At 39.0% G+C, this 24,829-nt stretch overlaps 1 protein-coding gene across 1 annotated transcript; it reads right to left on the bottom strand.

The window, feature by feature from the left end:
• Positions 1–1,320: 1,320 nt before the first annotated feature.
• LOC307164736 (proteinase-activated receptor 1-like) lies at positions 1,321–20,195 on the bottom strand (the record flags this gene model as incomplete). The annotated part of the gene is made up of 5 exons (XM_079881796.1): positions 1,321–2,336; positions 11,130–11,243; positions 11,460–11,510; positions 12,189–12,254; positions 20,102–20,195. 5 exons carry the CDS (start codon positions 20,193–20,195, stop codon positions 1,321–1,323), a joined length of 1,341 nt encoding a protein of 446 aa, XP_079737922.1.
• Positions 20,196–24,829: the final 4,634 nt, after the last annotated feature.

Raw genomic sequence — 24,829 nt, 5'->3', positions numbered from 1 at the left:
TGGCTGCACATTTCCTGACATCAACAGTAATAAAGCAATTAGACATTTTATCTTAACTGATTTCTTGTACGATTCATTGCTTCTACTTTTAAAATGGGAGTCATCATGGAGCACACAAGAAACAGTGGTAAAGTTGTCACATAACGTCATGATACTAGACACACAGACCAAGTCAATGGTGTCAGAAGGTTAGAATAGGCAACATGTGACATTAAGTGAACAGTCAAATGCACACGTGCCCTTTTGTGATTTACATTACATTGGGAACACTGGACTGGAATATCCATTCCAGTAATAGGTATCCCCAGAGATAAATAAGGACAATGAAAAAATAAAACAAAGAGAGGCAAGGAGCAACCACTTCTTTCTCTCCATATCCGTAGCACCACTCAGACGTGTAAAGACAAAATATTACTTAAGAAACAAAACAAAAATAATAAAACAGTCCAGGTCAGCAATAGAGAAGTCCAATATGGGTTATCTGTTTTCTCTGCAGCGACCAATGATGTTACATGTTGTCACTTGTAAACAGGAAGCCCAGTGAGAGAAGCAATGCTGCGGGTAAAAGAGTTTAATCAAAACCAGACGTCTCTAAAACATCAAGCTATATCTTAAAAACCAGCAGTAAAAACAAAGAAGCACTTTCCTTCACTGTAGGGAGATCAAGCCCATCAAACTCAGTGACACGTCTGTACTCGAGCTCCAGTAGATAAGTAGGCTCCCGGCACCGACCAGTCAGCATGAAACAGATCCTCCAAAAACAGTGCAGTTCCAGGTAGATTTCCGTGCCAGCTTGGTGGTTCAGACTGGGATTTTATGGATACCGTGTATTTGCAGACGGCACTGCTAGGATTAGCACAATGCCAGTACACTGAGGATGTCAGACCCGACTTAAACTATACGGATTTGTGTCATAAAACAACCATCGAGTATGACAAATACCGACTCTACATTATAGTTATATTGTACAAAAGCTCATAAAATGATCAATTTGCTATTTTCCCCATAAACAAACAAATATCAATCACAGAGAGACAAGCTGCCATCTTGGATTTGACAGGAAGTGACAGGAAAGTGACTAATGTGGTGTAGTCTCTACCAGCCGTTTGTTGTAGTCCTTAAAAAGCGATTTCTTTAAAAGCAAATATCTCCCTTTACTTTGAACTTTGAGCGTTGTAACTTTGAAGATGTTGTTTATGCTCAAACAGCAACATTACACACTAACTAAAGTTAGAAAAGTTAAATCATAATCAACCACCCCTTTAAGAGAGATCTTTAAGAGACTTTTGTTTTCTATTGTGCTGCTGTAGTGAGAGCATTTCATGTGTTTGTTGTTTTCGCTCTTTTTGCCTTTCTGCAACAAAACACAGATCTCATTTGCTGTCTGCACTGAGACGAGCCGTAGTAGTACAGAAGAGGGTCCAGAAAAACACTTGCGCTCCCCAAACACACAGCCAACAGGTAAACAGCATATGATGAATCTCCCTCCCCGATGTTTCTACTTGTAGCTAAACCAACATAGTGGTACAACAGGATGCCATTGGTTGGAGCAAAACACAACACAAACTCAATCAGCACAGCAATAGTCATAATCACAGCTTTCCTTCGAATGCCTGAAGGTGATGATGTTGTTAAGCGTTTAGACTTTGCACTGAGTACATATATGATAGTAAAGTAGCTCACTAAGGTGACAACCAGTGGCAAGAAGAAGTAGAGGCAGGAGAGAATGGAGAATAGGTACACATAATACAGCCTTGAAGGGTCGTTTTGGCGCAGTACATCATGACAAGTGACGCCCACATCCTCAACCTTGAGCGTTTGTCTCATTGAGAGAAGTGGCACCGTACCAGCGATCGCCAGAAGCCAGACCAGCACACACACACACATGGCTTTCCTTGCGCTCCTCCAGGTTTGAGAGGTGATGGGAAGCGCCACAGCCAGCAGTCTGTCCACACTTATGCACATCATCAGAAGTATGGAGCAGTACATGTAGCAGTAGTAAGCAGCACTGAGCACACGACACGCCACCTCACCGAACACCCAATCTGAAGCGTTCAGCTGGTAGTGGATCTTCAGAGGCAGCAACAGGGTGAAGAACAGGTCCACACACGCCAGGTGAGACATGTAGATCACAGCTGGTTTCTTCACTTTAATCCTACAGGTGAACGTCACCAAGGCCAAAGCGTTCAGGGGCAAACTAATGAGGATGACGAAGATGTAGAACGAGGGCATGACGCGCGTAACTATCAAGCCTTTGAGAAAGTCAACAGACTTGCCTGAGATGTTCCACATCACAGGTATTTCTCGTGGCGTTTTGGAATCCATAAGAGAAATATCTGTAAACCAGCACAAAACACAATGAGTGAAGGTCATATACTATTAAAACAAAAAAAGTAAGCATGAGATCCACCCCTAAAAATTAAAAGTGGAACATACAACATTTTTTATGAATGAAATTATACGAGTTTATACACATCAATTCTGCAAAACGTAAATACAAATTGTCATGAGATTGTGTTGCATATTACTGTTATCCGTTGTTGAAGAGTTCGGGTTAGAGAAGCAAGGATGCAGAATGCAGTCAGAATCTGTAATCAATACAAAAGAGCATTAGTGAAAGCTCTCATAACACCACCAGAGAATAATCAGGAGAAAACATTTGAACACATTTGAGAAAAGGCTTTCTTTGCTTTTAATCCGAAACAAATTATAGTAGCCTAGGCCTGCTGATACAAGGTATGATACTAAATTCAATCTGTTCATCATATAAAGCGATCACTTCTCTTTAGAAAATGTTGATCAAACTGCTCAATTCATAGTTTTACGATGTGAGAAGGAGCTGTCCATGAGCTAGGAGCAGGAGCAACTTTATGATTCTCTATGGGCTTCTCCCTTGACTTTATCGGACTTTATGCCTCCACGTCCCCCCGATTGACTGTGAGCTTCTCTTCCTGTCTATACGGTAATTTCCAGAGAGTCGCGTGGTAATGACGCAATCGTTAGCCTACTTTTACAAAAACTGCTTCTACGGGGCTATAACGTAAGATACAAGGTAATGGAGCCTTTTATACATTGTCGTGTTTCTTTAGAAATAAACAATGGACAAATGTCTTTAAACATTTCTTTAAACGCCTCAGATGTAAAGTTATTCGCTGTCAAAGTGACGCCAAAATGAATGGGAGTCAATGGAATGCTAACAGCAGGTGATGGCTTGTTAGCCAATGGCGGCCTCCGGGGGTGGTGCGCTATTCGAGAGCTCGATTACCCCCCTGGATCTGAGAGGGGCTTTCACTAAACCACACCAGTAAGCCTACTTCAGCCAATCGGTAATAGGGTAGGGGCTGGTCTTGGGTTTTGGCCAATCAAATTGATTCAGCAGTCACTCCACGTGCAAATTTGTTTTGTGTTTCCCATACACCAAGAATGTGTTTCCCACACTGGCAGCGCGAAACGTAGCCAGAGTCATGGAGTGCAACTTTATGAAGCCAGGGAAGACACCAAACTTGTCGATAAAGGCATAAAGAATAAATGGCGCTGGTCTTGGATAGAGGAGGTGGGTAGAGACGAAAAGCCCTTTGGAAGCTGGTGTCAAAACTCTGGCAACCAGGAGCATGTTTCTGCACTTTGTGCGCAAGAAAAATATTATATGGAACTAGCGGAAAAAAAGTGCTGCCACGGCACAAGTTAGACCCTAGTCATCAAGCAGCTGTCCGAGCAATTCAACACACCTCACGTTTGCCGGGGGCAACAGCCACAGCAGATATCCGACCCTCAATGACCGATTGCGTGGCTGGGGAAAAATTCGCTTGTGCTCCTTCATTGCCGAGTTTGATCTGCCGTTTACAATTGCTCATCCACTCGTCACTTTGTGTCAGAAATTAGCGGAGGATAAACTCGCCCTTACGCATCTGTCTGTCTCGAGGCAGCATGCGGGCTATCTTATTACACACGGCATCTCGCCAGAATTTAAAAGAAATCTGTCCGACAAGGTTAAGAATAACATGTTTTCACTTAACATTGATGAGGCCACGGACAAAAGCATGGATAAGATCTAGGGGTGGAATGGTACATGTATTCGTATTGAACTGAAACGGTACGGGCGTCACGGTTCAGTGCATGAATATATACACGAAGAATACACTGTATAAAAATAAATAAAACTCGCGTGCAATTTAATGTAATGCGGAACTACTGTTAGATACGCTGGTTCTTTAGGGACACCTAATCTGTAGCCCCGCCTTAGCTCTGAAGCAGGCTGCGATGTAAAGACTGCAATGCTGGAATATGTTGTGTGTGTGTGTGTGAGAGTGAGAGGCGCGGGCGCGCTCGAATAGTGGAAACATAAAAACATACTCTGTTCAAACTGCAAAGTGTTTACTTATATTTGTTTACACTCGCAATATAAAACAACATTGTGCTTTTGTCAAACTGTAAACTCGTCAAACTGTAACCTACAACTGTTACCCAACCAAAATCACACACACACACACAAAATTTGGCTCATAGTCTTAGAGATAAAAAAATGACAAATTGGGCACCAGGTCAGGAAGCAGAAAGACTGGCTTAACTGACTATCTGCTAGCGGCCTCGCGTCACCAAGGTCAGATAAATCCCATCACATAGAGCCTCTTTCACCAAGATATCATCATATAGAGACTGTGTCTGTTCCCCGAATTTGGAAATCCAAAAAAACGTCCAAACCCATCTAAGGTTAAAAATTTAATTGATGTTCAACAAATAAAAAACAGATATAATACAGATGAGCAAATGCTAAAGCTTGGGTTGCTGAATATTCGATCCCTTACTCCAAAAGCACTCATTGTTAATGATATAGTTTCAGATAATAACCTAGATGTGCTGTGTTTGACAGAAACCTGGCTAAAACCAAACGATTACATTACTTTAAATGAGTCCACCCCGCAAGATTACGGTTATAAACATGAACCTTGTTTGAAACGCAAAGGGGGAGGTGTTGCTGTAATTTATAGTAATATTTTCAAAACCACTAAGAAATCAAGTTTTGAATATAATTCTTTTGAAGTGTTGGTGCTTAATGTAAAAATATATAGTATAAATGATAAATCACGTTTGAGATTTGTGCTGGCTACTGTATACAGGCCACCAGGGCACCATACAGACTTTATAAAAAAAATTTGCGGACTTTCTATCAGAGTTAGTATTGACTGCAGATAAAGTACTAATTGTTGGTGATTTTAATATACACATCGATAACGAAAAAGATGCATTGGGATTGGCATTTAAAGACATTGTAAACTCAATTGGAGTTAGACAACACGTGTCAGGACCTACTCATCGTCGTAATCATACTCTAGATCTAATATTATCACACGGAATAGATGTTGATGCCATTGAAATTCTGCAGCAGAGCGATGACATCTAAGATCATTATCTAGTCTCGTGTAAACTTCATTTAGCCAAGGCTGCAAAGCAGACTCCGTGTTATAAATATGTTAGATCTATCACTTCTGCCACTAAATATTGCTTTATCAATAATCTTCCTAATCAGTTTCATCATCTCAGCATCCCAGATAGCTTAGAAGAACTTGATATTGCAACAGAAACTCTTAACTCTCTCTTTTCCAGCACTTTAGACAAAGTTGCTCCTTTGCGCTTAAAGAAGATTAAAGAAAATAGTCCAACGCCGTGGTACAACGAGCACGCTCAGGCCCTTAAGAGAGCAGCCAGAAAAATGGAGCGCAAATGGAAGAAAACAAAACTAGAGGTATTTCGCATTTCATGGAAGGAGAGCTTGATTGCATACAGAGAGGCTTTAAAAGCTGCTAGATCTGCTTATTTTTCAAACCTATTAGAAGAAAATAAACATAATCCTAGGTATTTATTTTTGAAACAGTGGCTAAACTAATGAAAAAGAAAGCTTCAAGCCCAGAAGTTTCCAAGCAACACAGCAGTAATGACTTTATGAACTTCTTCACTTATAAGATTGATAATATCAGGGACAAAATTATAACTATGCAACCGTCTACTACAGTATCGCATCAGGGAGAGCATTGTAGTCTCCCTGAGGAAAAATTTGAAACATTCGTTGCTATAGGAGAGGAAGAATTTACTAAACTCGTTAAATCATCTAAATCGACAACATGTATGTTAGACCCTATACCGACTAAGCTGAAAGAGATGGTCATATATCCTCTTCTTAATATCATTAATTCATCTTTGTCCCTAGGATACGTACCAAAAAACTTTAAGCTGGCTATGATTAAACTGCTTCTTAAAAAAACGCAACTTGATCCTACAGAATTAGTCAATTACAGGCCAATCTCGATTCTGCCTTTTCTGTCAAAGATATTAGAAAAAACAGTATCCTCACAACTGTGTTCCTTTTTAGAAAGAAATGATATCTGCGAGGATTTCCAGTCCGGATTTAGACCGTACCATAGTACAGAGACAGCTCTCGTTAGAGTCACAAATGGTTTGCTCTTATCATCCGATCGAGGTTGTATCTCTCTATTAGTGTTACTCGATCTTAGTGCTGCATTTGACACCATTGACCACAACATTCTTTTAAATAGACTTGAACATTATGTTGGCATTAGTGGAATTGCACTAGCATGGTTTAAATCATACTTACATACTTACTTACATACATACTGACCGTTATCAGTTTGTAGCAGTAAATGAAGAGATGTCTCATCGATCACAAGTTCAGTATGGCTTACCACAAGGCTCAGTACTAGGACCGCTGCTGTTCACTCTGTACATGCTACCATTAGGAGATATCATTAGGAAACATGGAATTAGCTTCCACTGTTATGCTGACGATACTCAGCTCTATATTTCTTCAAAACGAAACTTACCAATTCACAAAATTAACGGAATGCATATCTGATATAAAAAAAATGGATGACTAGTAATTTCCTACTACTAAATACTGAAAAAACAGAGATTCTAAATATAGCTTTAGTTACCTAAAGGCACCGGGGTGGCGGTGCCGCCAGCTTTGGCCCTTCATCGCTGCTTGCAGCTATATTTATTTATATATATATACACTGCTCAAAAAAATAAAGGGAACACTTTTTAATCAGAGAATAGCATCAAGTCAGTTAAACTCCTGGGATATTGATCTGGTCAGTTAAGTAACAGAGGGGGTTGGTAATCAGTTTCAGCTGCTTTAGTGTTATTGACATTAACAGCAGGTGCACTAGATGGGCAACAGTGAGACAACCCCCAAAACAGGACTGGTTTTACAGGTGGAGGCCACTGACATTTTTTCCCTACTCATCTTTTCGGACTGTTTTTCACCAGTTTTGCATTTGGCTAGGGTCAGTGTCACTACTGGTAGCATGAGGCGATAACTGGACCCTACAGAAGTTGCGCAGGCAGTCCAGCTCCTTCAGGATGGCTCATCAATACGTGCCATTGCCAGAAGGTTTGCTGTGTCTCCCAGCACAGTTTCAAGAGCATGGAGGAGATTCCAGGAAGACAGACAGCTACTCTAGGAGAGCTGGACAGGGCCGTAGAAGGTCCTTAACCCATCAGCAGGACCGGTATCTGCTCCTTTGTGCGAGGAGGAACATGATGAACACTGCCAGAGCCCTACAAAATGACCTCCAGCAGGCCACTGGTGTGAATGTCTCTGACCAAACAATCAGAAACAGACTTCATGAGGGTGGTCTGAGGGCCCGACGTCCTCTAGTGGGCCCTGTGCTCACTGCCCAGCACCAGGGAGCTCGATTGGCATTTCCCATTGAACACCAGAATTGGCAGGTCCACCACTGGTGCCCTGTGGTTTTCACAAATGAGAGCAGGTTCACCCTGAGCACGTGACAGACAGGAAAGGGTCTGGAGAAGCCGTGGAGAATGTTATGCTGCCTGTAACATCGTTCAGCATGACCGGTTTGGTGGTGGGTCAGTGATGGTCTGGGGAGGCATATCCATGGAGGGACGCACAGACCTCTGCAGGCTAGACAATGGCACCCTGACTGCCATTAGGTATTGGGATGAAATCCTTGGATCCATTGTCAGACCCTATGCTGGTGCATTGGGTCCTGGGTTCCTCCTGGTGCACAACAATGCCCGGCCTCATGTGGCGAGAGCATGCAGGCAGTTCCTGGAGGATGAAGGAACGATACCATTGAAGGGCCACCACGCTCACCTGACCTACATCCAATAGAACACCTCTGGGACATTGTGTTTCGGTCCATCTGACATCACCTGGTTGCACCTCAGACTGTCCAGGAGCTCAGTGATGCGCTGGTCCAGATCTGGGAGGAAATACCCCAGGACACCATCCGTCGTCTCATTAGGAGCATGCCCCGACGTTGTCAGGCATGCATACAAGCACGTGGGGGCCATACAAACTACTGAGTACCATTTTGAGTTGCTTCAATGAAATTTCAGCAAAATTGACAAGCCTGCTGCATCATTTTTTCACTTAGATTTCCGGGGTGTCTTTGAATTCAATCCTCTGTAGGTTGATCATTTTCATTTCCATCAAACGATGTGGCATCCTTTCATTCATAACACATTACCCAGTCCATATTAGTATAGATATCCAGCATGATATTTTTCCCCATTGAGATCTGATGTGTTTTCAAAGTGTTCCTTTAATTTTTTTGAGCAGTGGTATATATATACACACACACATACATACATACATACATACATACATACACTAGAAACATACAATTAGAAAGTTGTCCGGCTCGATGAGACTTTAACTGAGAGAGAGATTTTTGTAACTGTTGGTAAAACTAACCCCCCCACTTTTGTCAAAAGCATTTTGAAAGTGACACACTTCCTGCTGCCAGTTGGTGGCGCTATAACTTTGACTCACAATAGCTACATCGTCTCAAAATCATCAAAAAATAATATTAAAGTTCGATGCGTTGCCATAGCAACAGTATCTAAGATATCAATAATCCTTTCACAGACCTACATCTGCTGTGGGTCTACATTATACACATAAAGTTTTAAGCAAATCGGGTAAAAATAAGAGAGTGATTTCAAAGCATTTTGAAAGTGACAAACTTCCTGCAGCCAGTTGGTGGCGCTATAACTTTGACTCACAATAGTCACATCCATGTGATCGGCCTCTTACAACGAACACACTGCGGAAGTTTCATCAAGATCAGATAATGTATGCTGAAGTTATAACACACTTCCTGTGTCCCATTATTCGCTCGTGTTCTTATCAGAACCAGGAAGTATGATCATATTAGTCCGGTTCGGTCAACACTGCTTTGGCTCCCTTTTAAACATCGCATACATTTTAAAATATTGCTGATTACTTACAAAGCACTAAATGGTTTAGCTCCGCAGTACTTGAGCGAGCTCTTAACGCATTATAGTCCTTCACGTCTACTGCGATCTCAAAATTCCGGCCAGTTAATAATACCTAGAACAGTGGTTCTCAATTCCAGTCCTCGGGACCCCTTGCTCTGCACATTTTGTATGTCTCTCTTATCTGACACACTCAGTTCAGTTCATGGAGTCTCTCCTAATGAGCTGATGATCTGGTTCAGGTGTGTTAAATAAGGGAGACATACAAAATGTGCAGAGCAGCGGGTCCCGAGGACTGGAATTGAGAACCACTGACCTAGAATATCAAAATCGACTGCTGGCGTTAGATCCTTCTCCTATTTAGCACCAAAACTTTGGAACAATCTTCCTAACATTGTCCGGGAAGCAGACACACTCTGCCAGTTCAAAGCTAGATTAAAGACACATCTCTTTGACATAGCATTCACATAATACATTATAGACTTCTATAATTCAATGTTAGGCTGCATAGATTAGGTCAGCTGGAACCGGGAACACTTCCCATAAATCCTGATGTACTCGTTACATCATGAGAAGAATGGCATCTACGCTAAATTTAGTGTCTTTGTTTATCCCGAGGTTTTCCCGCAGCCTGCCGGATCCAGGCTGTATCCAGATCTGACGAAGGCCCTTGGCCTGGACCCGATGACAACGCAGTGCTGAAGTGCCAACTAGTCTCTCCCTATGGAGGATCCCTTTACCACTCTACAGATAAAGCGTTGTCCGGAAAATTCGTTTCGCGTACCTACCCCGAAGTGACAAAATAAAATAAAATTCTGTATAAAAATTTATAAGGAAAGACCAGTACTTTGTTTAGGCTTGGTTTGTAGGGAATTACAAACCTGCGCACATATATTCTAACGCACATAACTATAGAACCAATTCTTAATGCGCATGTGAGCGCCATCAGCGTTTCTCACAGGTTTGCGTTTAAAGTCTGTGTAGAGAGAATGGTGTCGTCTTAGCGGCCCCTAATTTAATAACAAATGATCGTTGCGACGGAAGTGAATCAATCAAAACTAACTTTAGCTGGAAAATAACTTTATTAAAGAACCGCTATAAAGACAAAACAATCTCTGTTACCTTAAATTATACGCTTGTCTCTGTAAAGCTGCTTTGAAACAATCTACATTGTTAAAAGCGCTATATAAATGAAGATGACTTGACTTGACACACACACACACACACACACTGTTTAAAAGCAGAAAATATTTATCCAAACCCATTTAAAAACAGTCTGTCGGTGCCGTCTTTTGGACATTCATCACATTGCATTGGTTTTCATTTCTTGTCCTAATCAGAGCACTAATCTGTTTATTTTTAAGTTACACATTCTACATTGATTAAATAGAAAATCAAATGTGTTTTTAATGGTAGTATTATTTTATACAGAAATAAATAATTTATAATTAAGATGAGAATAAGTTAGTTAGTGTTAATTAAAATTTTAAGGAAAACAAATATATTGATCTGAAATATAGCAAATTAATTTTAAATTAATTCAGGTACAATTACCAAACATATCTCAAGGTCTTTTTGTCTTTTTATTAATTTAATTAATAAACTAATTATATAAAACTATTGCCTTCTGCATTTTTGTTTTGCTTTTCCCTCCATTGTACCGAACTCGACCGAACCGTGATGTCTGTGTACCGTTCCACCCCATATAAGATTCTAAATGTACTGGTCTGATTTTATGATGAGGATGCAGGCAGTGTGAAAACACAGCACCTTGCCAAGGGACTATTTATCAAAATGTTCTCCCAGGGGAGCACACCCCTGCATCCCGCTTGACAATTATGTTGATCAGGGCATGTATCTTGGCTTACCTCCCAGGAGAAAAAGTTCAGGCTCATGAAGTTTTTCTACTATCAACTCTGAGTCTGGCCTCATGAACCATGTGGCTTCCATCACGGCATTAATATCCCACCAGCTCTTAGAATCTGTAACCAGCACAAAACACAATGAGTGAAGGTCGTATACTATTAAAACATACAATTATTTTTAAAAAGTAAGCATGAGATCCACCCCTAAACATTACCATCACTGGGGTGTAAGCGGACCCGGCCGGACCGTACAAAAACTTTTATGAATGAAATTATAGACCAACTTGATGGTGAGAAATTAATGACAGAATTTGCATTTTTGTTTGAACTAACTCTTTGTGACTTCCATCACAGGTGCAGTAATACCCCGACAGCAGTCAGAATCTGTAACCAGCACAAAACACAATGAGTGAAGGTCATACACTATTAAAACATACAATTATTTAAAAAAAAGTAAGCATAAGATCCACCCCTAAACATTACCATCACTGGGGTGTAAGCGGACCGTACAAAAACTTTTATGACGAGTTTATACACATCAATTCTGCAAAACGTAAATACAAATTGTCATGAGATTGTGTTGCATATTACTGTTATATGTTGAAGAGTTCGGGTTAGAGAAGCAAGGATGCGGAATGCAGTCAGAATCTGTAATCAATACAAAAGAACATTAGTGAAAGCTCTCATAACACCACCAGAGAATAATCAGGAGAAAACATTTGAACACATTTGAGAAAAGGCTTTCTTTGCTTTTAATCCGAAACAAATTATAGTAGCCTAGGCCTGCTGATACAAGCTATGATACTAAATTCAGTCTGTTCATCATATAAAGCGATCACTTCTCTTTAGAAAATGTTGATCAAACTGCTCAATTCATAGTTTTACGATCTCTTTATGAACTTTTTAAAGCATCAAATTGGTAGTTGTGTAGCTGTCAATAGAAGGACAGAGAGGTCTCAGATTTCATCAAAAAGATCTTAATTTGTGACGCGAAGACCAACTTGATGGTGAGTAATTAATGACAGAATTTGCATTTTTGGTTGAGCTAACTCTTTAAATTACCTTGGGTACTTTCGTAACTTGTGTCTTCCATCACAGTGATAGTAATATCCGGACAGCAGTCAGAATCTGTAATCAGCACAAAAACACAATGAGTGAAGGTCATATAATATTAAAACATACAATTATTTTAAAAAAAGTAAGCATGAGATCCACCCCTAAACATTACCATCACTGGGGTGTAAGCGGACCGTACAAAAACTTTTATGAATAAAATTATACGAGTTTATACACATCAATTCTGCAAAACGTAAATACAAATTGTCATAAGATTGTGTTGCATATTACTGTTATCCGTTGTTGAAGAGTTCGGGTTAGAGAAGCAAGGATGCGGAATGCAGTCAGAATCTGTAATCAATACAAAAGACCATTAGTGAAAGCTCTCATAACACCACTAGAGAATAATCAGGAGAAAACATTTGGACACATTTGAGAAAAGGCTTTCTTTGCTTTTTATCCGAAACAAATCATAGTAGCCTTTGATACTAAATTCAATCTGTTCATAAAAGCGATCACTTCTCTTTAGAAAATGTTGATCAAACTGCTCAGTTCATAGTTTTACGATCTCTATGGAAGTAAAATAATGTCAAATGTTTTTGAAATAAAAAGCCTGTTGAATTGCACTACTTGAAAAAAATAGGCATTGCATTAACCATGCTTGCATTTTAATGCATTGTATTTTTAGGGCTTACATTTTTATGGGCTGAAATTCAGCATGGTTGAATATTTAAGCTGTGAATATTTCAATTAAAAACATTTCAAACACCTTTTCATTATTAAAAATTCAATAATCCATATTCACCTTTCATATTTCACTTCCAAAATATTCCAACGGTTTAAAAATACAACCAATAATATTCAACAGGCAATTTTCGGTCCATTTTATTTCGCTTTGCAAAATTCGCTTCCACAAATTCAGTGGTTCAAATTCGACAGTAAATTCAACATTCACGTCCTGGAACTGCAGGAAAAGCAATAGATTACCGAGCATACTCTCCATCTGCTGTTAGTCGACCTCACCATCAGATGGTGCAAAAGTGCGTGTTGTTGACGAAGACCAGCAAAATAAGAGCAAGTCATTCATTCATAAAACTCATTTACAGCAATGTAAGTGTATTTGTGATTATTATGACGGCGGTTTTATGTTAAATTCAGTGCCTTCACGGTTACTTTTTCTGTGTAGCACTTGCATCTTTATCTACCGTGAACAAGATTATAATGTTATTCCCCGATGTGGATGTACAGATCCAATGTTACAGGTTGACATATATTTATCTTGGTTGTTTAGTTAGTTGCCTTAACTTTATATTGTGGCGATGTGATGCATGCAGGCTATTAGGGTTTCCCTCAATACTTCTGGACATATACAACGCTTAACGTAGATTAATGGACTACAGTGATGTAAAAGACCAAACTCGCAGGCAAGCAGATTGACTCAGAATAACGCGCAAAGCTGAGCGTTTCCCAGTGATCGACTGGCATAAAGATGGCTTGATGTTGGACATTCACACATTTAGGGACCGTCTCTAAAGTGTATACGACTTTGGTATACACGTTTCTAACTCCGATAGCATTTGAATAGAACGACTTACAGTCATAAAACGAACTGTAAAGTGTTCATGTAGTGTCAGGCATAATGCGCACCAGGGGCGATTCTAGGATTTTCATTTTAGGGGGGCTCAGCCCCCAATGAGGGTATGATTTAAAAAAAAAAAGTTAGTTAATGGTCTAATGCTCATTATTAACTAGTTTCATTCATTCATCCAGTAACATGCATATGGAAGGGTTTTATAATCACCAAGGTCCCGAATATAAGGTAGTTAGGGGGGTTCGGGGGCATGCTCCCCTGAGAAAATTTTGATTTCTCTGATCTACATATGTGTATTTTAAGATGTTTTGAAGGCCAACAAAATTGGATAACTATAGCTTTAAAACCATGTGCGGGCAGCTGTTTATTTTTTCTCACCTCATCAGCATCACACTCCTATTCTCTTTGTTTTTATCTTGCTCTGTCTTTTCCCCTCCTAAAGCTGAGCTTTGACTGATATAGGCTTTTCATTTTTGTCTGTCAGTGAAGAAAGTAAACATAGGGTCAACTGATAGGTTGATTTATGAATCATTTTCTCAGACAAAGCTACCAGGAAAGCTAGGTAACTAAGTTTATTAAATTCATTCACAATATGTACACATTCATTATTGATCAAGGCCTAATATATGGCCGTAGACAGGGCTTTATAATCAAAGAGGTCATAAATTTGAAGTTGTTATGGGGTTAAACATTTTTATTTCTCTGATATGTGCATTTCAAGACGTTTGAAGGCCAAAAAAGGATAAGAAATAGATTTAAAACCTGCTCTCTCCTCATCTCCATTAGGCCTAACGTTACTCTGTCTTTTTCTCTCAGTCTCCTGATCTTGCCCTGTCTCTTCCCCTCCTAAAGCTGAACTTTTTTAATTTACCGAAGGCTACAAATTGTATTATATTAATTCTCAACATGTACACATTCATTATTAATCTTGTGCCTATGAAAACGACTTTGTTAATGTTTCTTGTCCCCTCACAATGACATAATTACACGTTATATAGGCCTATTTTCAGCTCAAAATGGCGAAATTAGACAAAAGTTTATTAGTTTTCTAATTATTTTTGTAATTCGTTTAACATTTATGACCTAAAAAACTGTCAAATATAAAATGTTTAGTTTAGCTACTTATTCTTAACTCGCACTTGACCGTAAACTGAAGCGTCAGTCGTGCTGCTAAAATTCGCGCTCGGATGAGAAACCGAAACGTCCTGTGTTGCTCCCAATGCTCTAGTAATTACATTATGTAAACTGCAATGCATTTATGACAAAGAACTGCACCGATGCAGATGTAATATCATAGCAATCTATCAATAAATGCACTCACGACACACCTTGTACTCTCTGATGTTCGCTCTGCTCGGCGCCCCTGCAGATTGAAAAATGAGCTAAATCCAAGCAGACTCGGATAAGGGGAGGAGCCGGAACTTGACGCAGCTTGCCGCCGTTTCAAATGAGTTTTTTAAAAGGGGACTGAAGCGATCAAAAATGTATTAATCAAATATTTTTTAGGGGGGCTGGGCAGAAATTTAGGGGGGCTGAAGCCCCCCTAAAAAGGGCCTAGTGACGCCCCTGATGCGCACCCTTTGGATTTTTTATATTTATTCAAATAAATCTAAGTTTGCTATTGAAGTTAGAAACATGTATGCCAATGTTGTATGCAACTTTAGAGACGGTCACTAAATGTGCGTATGTCCAATGTCAAGCCAATTTTACATTTAGTCATTTAGCAGACGCTATCCAAAGTGATTTACAGTTAAATTAACAATAGGACAACAATATGCAAGTGCCATGACAGTTTAAGCTAATGCAATACACGTAGGCATACTATATATAGTAGGCTATATCAGTATATATCACCAGTAGGCTTATATGTAGGCTATATCGCCAGTATATCACGAAACGCTCAGCATGAAACTTTGCGCGTCAAGTTCATATTCTGAGTCCATGCTTACCTGTAGCCTATATAGTAGCCTACAGCCTACTTCCCCAATAAGGTGCAAGACTGATCTTTCATATATCACTGTATTAGTACATTAAGCTACGTTAAGCGTTTTGGCCCAACTGAAGGGGAATCCTTGAGTATGAGGTATTGAGGGAAACCGATTATAATCCTGTTCATGGTAGAGAAAGCTGATGACATGTAGAATACACAGGTAAAGTAACAATGAAGTTATTGAATGAAACATAAACGTACAGCTTTTGTGTGTTTATCATCTTTTCCGCACATACTGACACAGATAATCATTTCCATTTTATGAATGAATGTCTTCGTCAACAACAAGCGCTTTTGCACCATCTAATGGTGAGGTTGACTAACAGCAGATGGAGAGTATGCTCGGTAATCTATTGCTTTTCCTGCAGTTCGAGGACGTGAATGTTGAATTTACTGTCGAATTTGAACCACTGAATTTGTGGAAGCGAATTTGCAAAGCGAAATAAAATGGCCCGAAAATTGCCTGTTGAATATTATTGGTTGTATTTTTAAACAGTTTGAATATTTTGGAAGTGAAATATGAAAGGTGAATATGGATTATTGAATTTTTAATAATGAAAAGGTGTTTGAAATGTTTTTAATTGAAATATTCACAGCTTAAATATTCAACCATGTTGAATTTCAGCCCATAAAAATGCAAGCCCTAAAAATACAATGCATTAAAATGCAAGCATGGTTAATGCAATGCCTATTTTTTTCAAGTAGTGCAATTCAACAGGCTTTTTATTTCAAAAACATTTGACATTATTTTACTTCCATAGATCTCTTTATGAACTTTTTGAAGCATCAAATTGGTTGTTGTGTAGCTGTCAATAGAAGGACAGAGAGGTCTCAGATTTCATCAAAAAGATCTTAATTTGTGATCCGAAGAACAACTTGATGGTGAGTAATTAATGACAGAATTAGCATTTTTGGTTACCTCTTTAAATTACGCATCAGCAAGGTATTAAATTACAAGTCACATTTTATGCATATTGATTTAATGATCTACTAACCGTTATTGTTGCCAGTGCACGTGTGAGCAATTACAGCTAAAAGCAAGATTATTTTAATCCCCATGATGAGCATCTGTGTCTATCATCAGACGTTTACTCCAGAATCTACAGACACTAGTGAATTAGCGACGTCCGATTTGTGAGCCAGAGCCAGTATGGCAAGCCGTTTAAACTTTTATTCATTTCCAGGATATGAATTGTTGATATCAAGAATTACATTTTTGATATCAACAATTTACTTGATTTTGAATCAACAATCGAATTCTTGAACAATTGTTGATATCAAAAATGTAATTGTTGATATCTGTAATTATATTTTCTCTAGTGAAATGTCACCATAGACTGCCATTCAATATCAATTGTTTAATCAATATAATTTTTGATATCAATAATTACATTGTTACTTGTAAAAATGTGAATTACTGATATCAATAATTCAATTGTCACTAGTTGAAATGTCTATTCTTGATATCAATAATTTTAATTGCTACTAGTAAATGTTTTCATTTTTGATATCTGAAAATGTATTTCTGATATCAATATTATTTATGAAATGGCATTTAAGAAATGGCTTTCTTAGTAACGATCACATTCATGATATCAGATATTAACATTGTCACTAGTGAAAATTGAATTATTGATATCAAAAATGAACATTGTTACTAGTAGCAATTCAATTGTTGATATCAAGAATAGACATTTCAATTAGTGACAGTTTAATTCTTGATATCAAAAATAAAGGTTTTTACTAGTAAGAATTGTATTTCTGATATGTGAAATTGGAATTAAACAATGGATTTTGAATGGCAGCCTATGTTGACATTTCACTAGTGAAAATACAATTACAGATATCAAGAATTATAGTTTTTACTAGTTGAAATTAAGTTGTTGATATCAAGAATTAGCATTTTAACTAGTGAAAATTTAATTGTGGATATCAAGAATTAGCATTGTTACTAGTGGAAATGTAATTTCTGATATCAAAAAATGCCATTGTTATAGTAGAAATCTAATTCCTGATATCAATAACTATCATTTTAACTAGTAAAAATGTAATTGTTGATATCAAGATGGAAATGAACAAAAGTTAAAACGGCTTGCCATAGCGCCAGTCGTTCATTTGAATCTGTTCACTGAAGCCAACACCTCATTCTGGAAAGAATCACTTGTTGTGCGGCGTTTTAAAGTGAACGTGGAAGATATGTGTTTTTCTTTTCTTTTCTTTTTTTGTAAAAAATAAAAAATCTCCTGAGACTATTAGCTAATCGTTTATTTTGGGAGTGTCCCATGAAATAAATGTTTTGAGCTGCGTTTCCCGATAACGTTGTCTCTTAGCGCGCTATAAGACTCTAAGGTATAACTTAACTAAAGGTATACCATTTCTAGGCGTGTTCCCCGAACCATACCTTAGGAAGCTGCTTAAATATTGTTCTTGTAAATACTTTCCAGCATTTCAGTAATAAAAGTGTACATCTTACGAACGGTGCTCGGCAGTGATCAAAAAGGATTTAAAGGGGCTATATGTAGTTTTTCTACTAAAATGAATCCTTTTTTATTGCCTGTGTGCAGGGCCGGAGTGGGGACACTTTTCAGCCCGGGAGTTTCAGGCCCAAGACCGGCCCACTTTTTCCTGGTGGAATTCCAAATTAGCACTTTTTCCAAATTGGATAAATGAAGCAACGGTTCAGCTCTTTCTATTGTGTAGTTTGTATTAATACCATGGTTCAACAAATAATGTAAAGGTTAAATAATAATTCACTTAGACTTTATAAGAAGCAATTGCAACTTTATTTCACGCAATTCTGACTTTATAACACGCAATTGCGACTTTATTTTTTGCGACTTTATTTCACGCAATTCTGACTTTATATCTCGCAATTCTGACTTTATAACACGCAATTGCGACATTATTTCACACAACTCTGACTTTATATCCCGCAATTCTGACTTTATAACACGCAATTGCGACATTATTTCACACAATTCTGACTTTTTAAACATTTTAAAAGATAATTGCGACTTTTTATCTCGCAATTCTGACTTTATGTCTCAGAATTGCAAGATAAAAAGTCGCAATTATCTTTTAAAATGTTTTATTCTGTGGCGGAAACAAGCTTCCATACCTCCTGGCCTCTTCCTCCCATCCATCCTCCCTGACGCGTACCGTTACGGTAGGGCCGGCCCAGCTATTGGTAGGCGCCGGCGGTGCCGCGGTAGCCTACCTGAGAAAACATTTTGGAAAAGACGGGCTATGGACCCAACCAACTCGATAGGAGGGGAGGGGAGAACTCCCTCGCATTGTACAACCCATGCAGAGGCTGCGCGCTCTGAATGCGGAACGTCTGTAGCGTAATGTAACAAACGAGACAAATGTGAATTTTTTTTTATTAAATCCTCGACCGGCCCAAAAGTGAAGCGGCCCACCGGGAGTTCTCCCGATTCTCCCGATTACCCACCCCGGGCCTGCCTGTGTGTGAAGGGGTTGTAATCTCACATTAAAATGATCCACTTGGCGGGTTTTGCTATTACCTCTGAAAGCAAGTATTCCTATTTCTATGTGAAGGCTCCGGGTCGGATTTACTGCGAAATCATGACTGCGCGCGCTCCCGAGCCTCTCGCCTCTCGCCTCGTTTACTGACTTTGCACTCAGCAGCAACGACACTGCAATTTAAAGGGATTGTTCACTTTGAAATTAAATTTTGGTATGTTTTAGCTTACCTCAAGGGCATCCAAGATGTAGGTGTCTTTTTTTCCGCAATAGTTTAAATTTTGATATTTTTAGGTCAAACCGTTCTTGTCTGACAGTCATATCATGCAGGTCTATGGTCACTGTCTCAAAGAGCATGCACAGAGTCCAAATTAAAACAATTCCCCATCGTCCAAATTAAACAATTCCCCATCGTAAGTACACATTGATGGCCTAAGACACGAAACGAGCGGTTTGTGTGAGAAAACGAACAGTATATTGTTTTTACCTCTTATACATAGCACACGTCCATATATATACAGTGCTATGCATAAGTTTAGACACCCATGCTAAAGTTGACTAAAAAGAGGAATAAAAAATCATATTTTGGAAATTGAACTTAATGCCTTAATTGACATTGTTTGTTTTTTTGACAGACATAATTTCTACTTGAAACAAACTCTTGTATACCTTTTTTTATTATTTTTTTTATTTTATAAAATTGGTAAATGAAAATAATTTGTTCCACAGGCTACATTAAAGTACTTTTTCCAACTATTAACAACATACGTTAAACATATTAAAATCAACAAACATTTACAGTACATAAAATAAGAAAAAAATGATGTAGACTTTTATTGAGCTAAGCAGGGAGACCCTGGAGCTGCTGGACCAGGATGGGCTGCCCCTGGTAAGGCCTCTCTACTGGTGGGACATCATCTGGGATGGTCTCCAGAGTGTTAGAGTGCATACTTCCACTATCCACTAAGTTGTCTACCAACAGGTTTGCAGGGCTGACTCAATCGATGGCTGCCATGTCACTGAGGTTTTTTTTTCTTTTTCAAAAAGAGTAATTTCTGAAAAAAGTACTTTTAATAACAAGTTTTTAGTATCAATAGTAAAACTGCAGTATTCTGCAGGGGAAAAACTCCTTGTCAGGGTTTTGTATTTATATTATGCTACTACTGCATTTTACTTCTGAATATTTTCAAGGTTGTTACATTATACTTTTGTGTAGTTTAATGTAAAATCATAAGTGAGAGGGAAAAAAAGCACTTCAGTAGGTTACTTCACATTTGTACGTGAATATTTAACGAAATATGCAGTTCCGAAAATTAAAGTAATAAAATGTAGGTCTATTGTCACAATATTAACAAATTGTTGCTAACTACAGCGTCCCATATGAAAGGGCGCATCTGAAGCGCTCGGACCAGTCTAGCCTATGGAGGATTGTTCTTGTCGCCTGGCAACTGTGACAGCTGCGATGACGAGCGCGAGAAATACTGGACTTTTTTATATTCAGTTGGGTTTTATATTCAAACAGGGCTAAACCGAAAATACATGATCCGGCAGCGCCGGCCGCCTGGGCTGAAACATCCTCAACATGTCCTCCAGTAAAATATAAAACATAAAAATGACAATAGCCAATTCTGGCTCCATAGCTGTTTACTCAATTAGGCTATATCAAATGAATTATCAGGATGGCAGCTGTCCTCTCGCACCGTTGAGGAGCGGTGATCAGAAACACCTGGTTGCGCAATTAGGAAATCCTATGAAGTGGGTCCTTCGAAGGACGCATAGGCTGCATCCTTGAAGTCTTCAGTCCTTCGAAGGATGTAGCCTTCACATTGGGACACAGCTAACGTAACGTTATCACGGTAGGAGCATGGAGCATTAGTTCAACGTCAAGCTGATAAAAGTAGCCTATTATTGTAACACTAAGGTAAAGCTAAGAGTGGTCCAGACCAACCTTCCGAACGTTTGACAGAAGGTGGGCGGGGCAAAATGGCTCGATAGCGCCACCTATAAAAGTTCTACGGAGTGCGCCTCCCGCTATGTTCCACGTACATGTACGAAATTTGGTACATACATGTAATGACCTAATACCTACAAAAAAAGTCATTGGAGAGTACCCCTAAACACAACAGGAAGTCAGCCATTTTGAACTTCCTCTCAGATTTTTGTGCAGTTTTTGCCATTTTCAGGCCTCGTACTTTAACAAACTCCTCCTACAGTTTTAATCTGATCACCTTCAAATTTGGTAAGTGTAATCTTAAGGCCTTTGCGACGTTAAATTGCGAAGATCTCGAGTTTTCGTCGAATTGCTGGTCCTCGGCGGCCTGACAAATTTCGATGTTTTGCCATGAAACAAAAAGTTGCTGTAACTCAGGCATGGAATGTCCAATCTGCCCCAATCTTCACACTTTTGATAAGTGTTCTGTCCTGAACACATGACCATGCTCATATTTAGTTTAGGGCTGTCGCGATGAAGGATTTTCCCTTGCGGTAATTTTGAGTGGCTCAATAGCACGATATGCGGTTTTACCGCATTTATTAATCTATTTGGATGTATTTGTTGCTATATAAATAAGTGTCATGATGTGGTCAGCATGCACAAAAACGAGTACATTTTCAGTAACCAATAAACCATAGACTGTAAAAAAATAAAATAAACCGAAACTAAACAGCGTCTCTGCGAATTGAAAGCCTGTCACTCAGAGCGCAGTTGTTACGGCAACGGACTGTCTTTGAGTGAGTCATTAAACCATTCATTCAACAACACGTTCAAAAACGCTGATTGATTCATTAAAAGATAGTAGTGAAACAAGGTTAATTATTTTTAACTTTGAGCTCCACTTTTCAAGGCTCAGCTGACCAGCAATGCGTCGCATGGGTAACACTGAAGCTTCACTTAATAGAGACAAATCGCATTGATTCAATGCGTGACTCACTGAGTTTTGTTTCCCGCGACCGCGAGTTCCTCGCGCTGTGGATGCTGACCAGCGCTGTCGCTGATGCCATTCATGGTAAATACCCTTTATTTTAAATGTCAAAAGGATGACAGGACAAATATTTAACTTTCCTTGGACACGGCAACCTTTTCACGAGTATGACTTGACCTCAAATACAGACGCAGGTAATCGCACGCGCTCAGTCGATCTCTCTCATTCACAGTATGTTTAGGCTTAAGTGCAAATCAACGAAGCCTCTGTACAAATCACCATGATAAAACCATGATCACCACGTCTTATTATCATTATTAACTTATTTAACATTCAATAAACATGAACGAAGTTCAAAACAAGAAGGGTTTCGCCTTATGAAAAAAGAAAAGACGTGAATATCGCGGTTGCTGCGGTTACTTGAATTCCTCTGCGGTTGGCTTGTCAGTAGCGCGGTACTGCGATATTGCGGTTATTGCGACAGCCCTAATTCAGTTACAGTCATAGCGACACCTGCTGGCAACAGGAAGTGACATGTTTAACACTGTTGTGGACTCCTAATAACATCAAAAAGTGCCATGCTAGCAAACACTTAGCTAAGTGCTAAAGCATGCTATTACTGCAATTAAATAGGAATTTGCTGTAACTCAGACATGGAATGTCCAATCTGCCCCAAACTTCACATGTTTGATAAGAGTCATGGCCTGAACACATCTACATGCTCATATTCAGTTTCAGTAATAGCGCCACCTACTGGCAACAGGAAGTGACATGTTTAACACGTTGATGCCATTCTAGCAACATGTTAAAAATGCCATTGAGTTCTAAACATGCTAGAAACATGTTAAAACATGCTAGCAATACTTAGCTAACTGATAAAGCATGCTAATTCAATGAAAGAGGACGTTGTTGTTACTCAAGAAGGCAATCGCCAAACTTCACAAGTTTGATAAGAGTCTTGCCCTGACTGCCGGTCTGTATTTTTTTAACACTTTTCACTCGTGTTTGTAGTTCTAACCGAATCTTCGTCCAACACGCGATGGGTTGTGGGCAATATTAGCCGTTAGAGTGCGCATCGATCTGCACTTCGGATTCTGACCGGAAATAGTAGACCATCCGGGTATCTTTGGAACACTTATTTCAACATACTACGATTTGGGACATACTAATTCTGTTTTTGAATACTATTTAGGACGGATAGTACGCAAATTGGGACGCAGCAATAGTAAAATATGCCATTGAGTGTTAAACATGTTAGAAACATGCTAAAGCATGGTAGCAATACTTAGCTAACTGCTAAAGCACGCTATTAATGCCATGAAACAGGAAGTTGTTGTAACTCAGGCATGGAATGTCCAATTTGCCCCAATCTTCACACGTTTGATAAGAATTCTGTCCTGAACACACGTCCATGCTCATATTCAGTTATACTAAGTCATAACGCCACCTGCTGGCAACAGGAAGTGACATGTTTAACACTGTTGTGGTCTCCTAATAACATATAAAAAAGTGCCAGCAGGTGCTAAACAGGCTAGCAACATACTAGAAACATGCTAAAACATGCTATCAAACACTTAGCTAAGTGCTAAAGCATGCTATTACTGCAATTAAATAGGAATTTGCTGTAACACAGCCATGGAATGTCCAATCTGCCCCAAACTTAATATGTAACATGCAAGAAACATGCTAGCAACACTTAGCTAAGTTCTAAAGCATGCTAGAAAAGCTAAAGGAAGTTGTTGTAACTTAAGCATACAATGTCCAATCTACCCCAAACTTCACACGTTTGATAAGAGTTATCTCCTGTGTCCATGCTCATATTAAGTTATAGTCATAGTGCCGCCTGCTGGCAACAGGAAGTGAAGTTTAACACTGTTCTGGACTCCTAATAACATATAAAAAAATGCCAGTAGGTGCTAAACATCCTACCAACATACTAGAAACATGCTAAAACATACTAGCAAACACTTAGCTAAGTGATAAAACATGCTATTACTGCAATTAAATATGCATTTGCTGTAATTCAGCCATGCAATGTCCAATCTACCCCAAAATTAATATGTAATATGCTAGAAACATCATAAAACATGCTAGTAATGCTAAAGGAAGTTGTTGTAACTCAAGCATACAATGTCCAATCTGCCCCCAAATTCACATGTTTGATAAAAGTCCTGCACTGAACACATCTACATAGCGATATTCAGATATAGACATAGCCCCACCTACTGGCAACAGAAACTGATATGGTTAACACAGTAATGCAGTACTATCCACATAATTATTGTGTACTAAGCATGCTAGAAACATACTAAACATGCTAGCAACACTTAGCTGAGTCATGAAGCATGCTATAATCACCATAATACAAAACATTTTGTAACTGACTTTGACATACTCTTACTATATACAAATGCACATTGCCCAACCATGCTCTGTCTTCCTTAAGCCACCGAGTGACGATGGCACGAGTGCGAGGGACCTTTCATCGCTGCTTGCAGCTTTAATATTATTATTATTATTATTTAAAAACATTAAAGAAAACAATAGCCTATCATACTTTGACTGGAAAGGCTCTCCCAGGTTCATTAACAGACCGTTCAGACCAGTTGTGTGCCATTGTTCCAGCAATGTTTACTGGAAAGACTGAATTTCCCTAAGTGTA

Source organism: Squalius cephalus, assembly GCF_949319135.1.
Source record: "Squalius cephalus genome assembly, chromosome: 9".
Classification (NCBI taxonomy): Eukaryota; Metazoa; Chordata; class Actinopteri; order Cypriniformes; family Leuciscidae; genus Squalius; species Squalius cephalus.
This window is presented reverse-complemented; position numbering and strand designations above follow the sequence as displayed.